This window comes from Spinacia oleracea, chromosome 1 (genome assembly GCF_020520425.1).
Source record: "Spinacia oleracea cultivar Varoflay chromosome 1, BTI_SOV_V1, whole genome shotgun sequence".
NCBI lineage: Eukaryota > Viridiplantae > Streptophyta > Magnoliopsida > Caryophyllales > Amaranthaceae > Spinacia > Spinacia oleracea.
The window spans coordinates 8,235,381-8,243,405 of record NC_079487.1 but is presented as its reverse complement, the minus strand read 5'-3'; the positions used below and the strand labels follow the sequence as shown (position 1 = coordinate 8,243,405).

The 8,025-nt window shown below is 34.7% G+C and overlaps 1 protein-coding gene across 1 annotated transcript; it reads right to left on the bottom strand.

The window, feature by feature from the left end:
* LOC110799173 (xyloglucan endotransglucosylase protein 1) lies at positions 1-2,139 on the bottom strand. Its single transcript, XM_022004386.2, has 3 exons — positions 1,752-2,139; positions 1,441-1,640; positions 1-516 (listed from the first exon to the last, which is right to left on the bottom strand). Exons 1-3 carry the CDS (start codon positions 2,040-2,042, stop codon positions 156-158), a joined length of 852 nt encoding a protein of 283 aa, XP_021860078.2. The 5' UTR covers positions 2,043-2,139; the 3' UTR covers positions 1-155.
* Between the last annotated feature and the right edge of the window lie 5,886 nt (positions 2,140-8,025).

Genomic DNA, 8,025 nt, shown 5'->3' with positions numbered 1-8,025 from the left:
TGTATACAAAATATATATTTATTTCAATATAAGACTATAAGTAGAATTGAAAATTCAAATACAAATCCGAGCTCATATGAAATTATATCATATGATTAAATAATAATATTGTTAAACAATAACAATAATGAAAACTACATTAATAATAATCCTAATTAATTGAACTTGGCATGCTTGCACTCCGGAGGGAAACTTTGAGAAAATCGTTTCCAATCGGTACAATAGTTGTAAACCATATAGTTCTTCTGAACCCATCTCAATCTCCTCCTACTGTTTGCATTAAGATCATGGTTACGCCACTGTCCATTAGGCGAGGTATCGATGTTGAAGTTACGGTAGTAGGCCGTGAACGGAGCCTTAGACCAATCTGTCTTCACTAATCCACCTTGTGTTGCCCAATCGTCGGCGTTCCAAAGGCTAGCGTGGATCTTTTGGGGTTGATTCTTTGGGAAGGATATGATTCCATGATTCTCGTAGTTTCGGTAAACTCTTAATGGTGTTTCGTCTACTAAGAACCTGCATTCAATAACAATAATTCAATACGTGTTAAGATACATGTTTTAAGTAGTACGCGCTTTGTTAAAGTAAATCTCGATAAGATTTACGAGTAGCAAATTTTGCGAGAATATGAAAGTCACCCCCAACAATCCAAGCATTATTCTCAATACTCTCACTAATTACTTTTTATAACTCTAATTGTATGACAAATGAACCTTTTAAAACAGAAGTGGCAAACAAACACAAAAACTAGAATCTTATTGGTGGTGAGATACGAGCAAGACTTTTCACCTATTTTCAATATGTTACCAAATTTTAAACGGTAATTAATATATTACTATCTTCGATTCACAATGAGTATTTACCGTTACTGGTAACATAAAAGAGGAAAAGTGTACAAAAGAATGGGAAAATATAATAAAATATTGATAAAGTAAGATTTTTTTTTATTTAAGATAGATGTGTAAAAAGATAGGCGAATGTAAGAAAAAAATGAATAAAGTAATGGAAAATGAGGGGGAAGATGTAAATGTTGTGCGGGTATGAGGGTAACATAGTATATTTTATGTCAAAATATAGTATAAAACACAATATATAGAAAATTATGAAACTAAAATGAAAAGGGTAAAGATCATTTTTAAACGGATGCATTAAGTAATAAGCTAGTGGAATACTTGTGAATAGGGGTAAAGGCAACGAAATCTTCACTCTCAACAATATGAAGCACAAGAGGATGATAAGGCTCGAACTTGTGACCTCAAAATCATAAAGTGATTTCTTTATCATCTTCCGTTCTCCACCGAACTTGTGGTTAAATTTTACTCTAATGTACTTAGAAATGTCGTCATGTGATTCATTGTTTTCTTTTCATACCCAACATTAGATCTAATTCACGATGACACATGACTCGTGACGCATTGACACGGGAGTAAAATGACTTACATGATGAGTTTTGGGTTCCAAACAATGGAATAGGTATGGAAGGCCTTGGATGGGTCAAACCAAAGGTGGAACTGCTGCTCCCTGCTGCCTTGCCCTTGGCTAAACACATTGGTGTGGATGGTGTAAGGCTGCCCGGACACATTTCCCAAGAACTCGAAATCGATCTCGTCGTGTCTTCCCGTGCTTTGATCAGATGTCAACTGCAAGTAACAATGTATCATTAAGATTAGTCAAAACGTTGCAACTAAAGGTGAACAAATAAAACTAAGATATATTTAAAGTAACAAATATATAAAATAAAACGGACTTACATAAAGAGTGGTAACAGTGCCAGCAGAGTTATCGTCAACAAATTTCATCTGCATATCTAACCTCCCATATAAGTAATCTCTCTTAGAGCGGAAACCAGATCCAGAATATTTGTCTAAGGTAAGTGCCAAATCCGAGTTACCCGGTCCGGAAATCTTGACCCTTTCTCCACCAAATGTGGATTCAAAATCGTTATTGAAGTTGCCTACACCATACACATAAGTTGAGCTCACCATAAGAGCAACCAACATAACAAGTTTAAACTCATGCCCCATTATTAGTGAAACTCCCATGGTTAAGGCGATCGCTCGCCGTGCCTAAGGGAAGAAGAAAGGTATGTATTAAGATGGTTACTTGAGAGATAGATTATGTGTGTTTGTAGTTGTGAAAAGAAGATGGTTTAGAATGGTATATATATAGAAACTTGTAGGACCGTTAATTTATTATTAGAAAATAATATTGTGGACCGTTAATTATGATTATTAAAATACTCGTAGACCGTTTAAAAATCAGTAATCACATGCAAGGTGACGAGATAGTAGTTTCCTAGGTGAGTGTGATGCGGAAGGTATCGGAATTGAAGCACCAACTGTGGATTTGTGAGCATTGGCTGGCCAACACTTTTATTAATGGGATTTTCTAATGAGTGATTATGGATATTTTAGCTAACTTAAGATAGACGACCTTACTGATCGAACCGTAATCTTTTGTAAGTAAATAAGTTTAAGTTATAGGCCAGACTTTTGAGAAAGGAAAATAAATTTTCACAAAAATAACACCGATAAGGATCGGCACCTACTTAAGATCATAATGCAAATCTCTACCAACTACACCAAGTTATACATTTTTTTCTTTGACGGGCCGGGTACACCAAGTTGTACTTAATAAAATGTCATAGGTATAAGTATAGCTAAGCTATACTCCGTATTAATTACAACATATTACGGACTCTTTATTGAAGAAATTAACGCGATAAAATTAAAAATAAAAACGAAAATAATAAAGGTCGCAACATGCGACCTTTAAGCCGTGTCACAATGATGACATGACATGCTTATGTGTCATGATTTAAATTGGAATCTAAAATATTTAACTTATATATCCTATTATACATATTTAAAATAAAGGTAGGGAAATCTTAATATTCTAATTTGTTTATTTCTTTATATCGATTATCTTATTTACATATTTGCATAGTAAAATTTTTGCATTGATAGTAAAAATATTATGATGACTCATAGCCTACATGGCGCTTATATTTACCAATTAAACTCCGGCACGTAAGATTGCGATAACTAAATGTTGTCGCAATTTGTGACCTTTATCATCACGGAAAAAAAAAATCTTTTTATACTTAACTACTTATAAATTTTTAAAACTAGATATCTTCCTCAATAGAATCACCAAACTTCTTTTATTTTAATGTTAATAGCTTTTTTCAATTTGTCGATAAAAATAGATTCTTATTCGAAATTGATTTAACAAGTGCCATGGTCTGATAGACAAATTGTACAGTACTACTATATATAATCAGCTGAAACATGACGGCACTCCCTCTATCTTCTATGAGTATTTCAGAATTTAGTTTCCTTCAGAACTTTTAATACTCCGTATTTACTTATTAACTCTCCGATTATGTCTAAACTAATGTTAGTTGATCGAGTAATAAATTGACAGACGATATTTTACAAAATTTGTGTTTACATTAACATGATGATTTATCTTGAATCATAAATTAAAAAAATAGTCAGTATTTATAGTAATTAGGTTGAATTTAAAAATTAGCCACAAAAAACTACAACTTCTTTTTATAGTTTTCAATTTTTCATATTTTAATTATTAATTTTTAAAAAAACAAAAAAGTGAGGAAAAAAATCATACCGAACGGACCTATAGATATTTGCATTTTACTTTCAATTCTACACTAACTATCTTAATGTTTTTTTTAACAAATAATTAAAAAAAAGTATCTTTATGTTACTTTACTAAAGTGAAAATATCTCATCCAAATTATATTTTCGTCGGCCAACCTTTTTATCATACATGCATTTAGCTTTTGCGTTACTTTTAGAAGTTAAAATATGTCATTTAAATTATGTAATATCCACCATGCCATAATTTTCTTGCATATATTAAAATTTTGTTACCGTCGGCAGCCCTCTTGCGTATATATATATAATTTTTGTTACTTTATTATGTTAAAATATCTAATTAAATTTTAATTATGTAACGTCGGTTACCTCTCTTTTCTTCAGGTCAAATATTTTTCACTACAAGGTCGCACCACAAGAATTTGTATTTTTAATGACAACCTAATTACGACGGGTTAAAAATCACGTCGCAAAAGGCTTTTGCGACGGGGCTAACAACCTAACAAAGACGGGAATAACCATCGTAAATGTCTTTTACAACGGGTTAACGACGGGATTTTCTATTAACGACGACCCCCTTTTATGACGGGTCCGCGACAGGAAATCCCGTTGTTAATCAACAATTATTGGCCTTTTGCGACGGGATTTCCCGTCGTTAATAGTATAATTTCTTGTAGTGTCGCTATTTGTCAATAATATAATGGTGGAATTTCTTGTCGCAAATCCGTTATAAAAGGAGGCCGTCATTGATGGAAAATCCTGCCGTTAGCCAGTCGTTAAAAGCATTTGCGATGGTTATTTCTGTCCTTATTTGGTAGTTAGCTCCGTCGTAAAAGACTTTTGTGACAAAAAATTTTGACCCGTCGTTATTCGGTTATCAATAATGATACAAATTCTTGTAGTTTTTTTTTTCTCCAAAAGTTATTCATATTATACATAATTATATTCAAGTATGCTAAATCTCATCATTATGTTTTCTTTCACAAACTTTTCAAAAATGCCGATCTACGATAATATATTGTGTGGCGGTTCGAAAGAGAAAGGTTATCCGCACATGTTCAATTCTTTTAGTTACCCGTATCGATGTTATTAGTTTTCTTTATTATAGTTATAAGCTATAGTTACCTTATTTTTAAAACTATTAGTTCAAAACTTCAAATGATAGGGCAATTTACAATATTGTACATGGTGTGGGTTTAAGCCCCACATAGCCTACTACCTATATGGTACTGGTAGGGTTGTCAAATCGGGTCATCAGTTCGGTTTCGGTTCGGGTTCATCGGTTCGGGTTAAAACCGGTTCATTTTGCTATCGGTTCGGGTCGGGTTGAAAAATTAACCGTTCGGTTCGGGTTCGGGTTATGTGGTACGGGTTCATATCGGGTTGGGTTCATATCGGTTCGGGTTCATGACAGGTCGGGTTCGTATCGGGTCGGGTTCATATCGGGTCGGTTCATATCACTACAAAAAATTGTACCATTAACGACGGGAAATCCCGTCGCTAAAGGCCAATAATGGTTGATTAATGACGGGATTTCATGTCGCGAACCAGTCATAAAAAGGGGCTGTCGTTAATGGAAAATACAGTCGTAAACCCGTCATAAATGAAATTTGTGACGGTTATTCCCGTCTTTGTTTGGTTGTTAGCCCCGTCGCAAAAGGTTTTTCGACGGGATTTTAGATCCGCCGTAATTAGGTTGTCGTTAAAGATACAAATACTTGTAGTGTATTTGGTCGGGTCATAAACGGGTTAAGCCGGGTTCATATAGGTTCAGGTTCATATCGGGTCGGGTTCATAACGGGTCGGGTTCATATCGGGTTGGGTTCATACCGGCTCGGGTCAGATCGGGTCGGTTTGTAGTCGGGTCGGGTCAATTCGGTTCGGTTTGTTAACGGGTTTAGCCGGATTGTAATCGGGTCGGGTTCATGTTTAGTAAGATTAATTCGGATACAAATTACAAACAATGTCAAGTTATTACTAAAATCACAATTTTCAATACGTTTATACTATGATATCTACCTTATTAAAGCAAAACTAGTAGAAAAATCGACATGTGCTTCTCTTCAAGTACGGCTCATTTAGTAAATTGGCAGCACTTGAGAGCAAAAAATAAAAAAAAATAAAAAAAAACAATTTTACAAGTGCGGGCTCATTTTCGAAAATTGGCAGCACTTGAGTTCAAGTGCGGGCTTATTTCACAAATGACCCGCACAAAATATTTCTAAAAATGTTTCCCAATTTTTTTTCATTTCCAGCTTCTCCACTTCCTCTTCTCTGGTTACTGCTTTTCCCTCTTCTGTCCTCCTTCCCTCTTCTCTGGTTTCTCTGCTCCTCCCCCTCTCTGGTTCTCTGGGCGCGAAACTCAACACTTACATCACTCACAGCATACACCGGCACGACTAGTCTCGTCGCCAATGATGTTCCCCAACCGGCGAATTCTTCCTCTTCTCGCCGCGGCCGCAGCACACAAGCGTCACTCATCCTTATCTATTTTAGGTTTGTAATTTAAATTTAATTATTTTTTTCCTATAATCTTGTTACTGTAATGACGAATGCCTAATTTGTCAAGATATTTCGATTGCGTGCTCGATTTTGCTTCTACCTACTCCCGGATCGATTTAATTCATGTTTGTTCTTCAAATTTTTTTTCCGTTTTTTTGGCGATTCGTGTTTCTGATATGATGCTTTGCATTGAAAAGTTCGATTCTAGTGTTTTTATTTGTAATTATTGTTAATTTCTCTTAACTTTTGATTTTTTAGGGTTTTGTTTTGATTTTTTTAACTTTTTTTTTATTGTTCGGATTGCGATTGTGTTCACTGGTGATGTATGCTGGGGTTCAGATTATTTGATTTTGGCATTTGTTGATGGTTTTGGATTTGAATAGGATTTTGTTAGCTGTACATGAACTTTAGCTGGATTTGAATTGGCCAGAGTTATTCCAAGATATAGGATTTGGTGTATGTTATACAGACTTGCATTGAATTGGTTAGCTTAGATACAGTTGAGGTGTATTTGTCATATAGTATTAATCGTTTATAATCCATGATCTTGCCTTGAACTGGTTAGCTGAATTGCAGTCAAATTACAGTCATTGATCTAAGCTATTACTCATATATGCTTTCATTGGTTGTAAACTTGTTAGCTCTCAACTGCTTGCATTTCTTTCCTCTGCAAGGGCATGTGTCGTCACACTTTGATGTTGTATTCAGCTGACGACTACTTTTATTTTCTTGTTTTATCATCCCCTCCTTACTTGTTCCAAGATATAGTTTCATTAATTGTTTGCTTTGGAGCTGGAATTACTTTAGTGTTGCTTTGAATTATGAATACATTCATACGGAATAGCAAGATTTATGCTTGAGTTTGGATGTGAGCTCAAGATTTATGCCCCGCTCTGTTTCCAGTTTCATTGACCATTACCACCAATCCCTGGAGGCTCATTATTCTCTTTGACTATTTCCACATCATTGGGAGCTGCAAAGTTGATATGTGTCTACACTGTTGAAATTGCTACTTGAGGTGGTGATGATCTCCTCGCTATTTTATTTTCAGGTTGAGAACCATCCCATTCAACTTTATGCTTTCCAGGTTCCGATACCTTGCTTGTGGCTGCCTTAGTAGTTTTAACCACCCAGACCCTCTTCCTATGTTAAGACACTAGTCTTCTGTGGCCCCATACCTTTCCATAAATTTGGGTTACTTCTATTCTATAATTTTCTCTACTTATATTTCTGTTTCTCGTCTTTCTGTTATCTGGTTAGGTTTCATTCATAAAGCTTCTTTTTTTATTTGCTATAAAAGTGTATATATGACTTATCTTCCAACATTGTGAACTCAATTACTTTTGAACCTTAGACTATACTCAGACTTTGAATAATTGTTGTTTGTTCTTGATTAAGCTATACATTTTGGCTTGCAAATGTAATTAGCTTGAAGTTGTATGAATTCAGATATTTCAGTCCCGAAATATCAGATTAATAATTATCTAATTCTCCACTTGCATCCTTATTTTGATTAATAATTATTCATGCGTGATTACCTCAGTTGTTTTCGTGATTGCTTATACTGTATCCGTTTCAGATGGAGTACTACTTTAGTTTAAAAGATTCAGAACCAGCCAAAGAGAGACTTAGTAATGCTGTTAACTACATAGTTTTCTTTTGTTTAGTCTGTGTTTGCTTGCTTGATGGTTTTACTTGATGATCCTCTATATCGGTAGAGTGTTTAATGGGAATAGGAGAGCTAGAAGAGTAGAAATCCAGGCTTAATTAATAAGGAGTAGGTGTCAATTTGTGATGGGTGGGAATATCTAGTATCTAGTAAGTTAAGTTTGCAGTTTTCTTTTTGTCAAATCCAACCCTTGAGTTAATCTTTAGGTTATAGGCTACAGAGATCTTTCCTGTT

Bases quoted from the DNA above. Each gene is read 5' to 3' on its own strand.
- LOC110799173 (XM_022004386.2), bottom strand. From the start codon at position 2,042: ATGGGAGTTTCACTAATAATGGGGCATGAGTTTAAACTTGTTATGTTG. The intron at 1,641-1,751 runs GTAAGTCCGTTT...TGTTACTTGCAG, and splicing joins GCACTGTTACCACTCTTTAT to TTGACATCTGATCAAAGCAC. The intron at 517-1,440 runs GTAAGTCATTTT...TATTGAATGCAG, and splicing joins TGGAACCCAAAACTCATCAT to GTTCTTAGTAGACGAAACAC.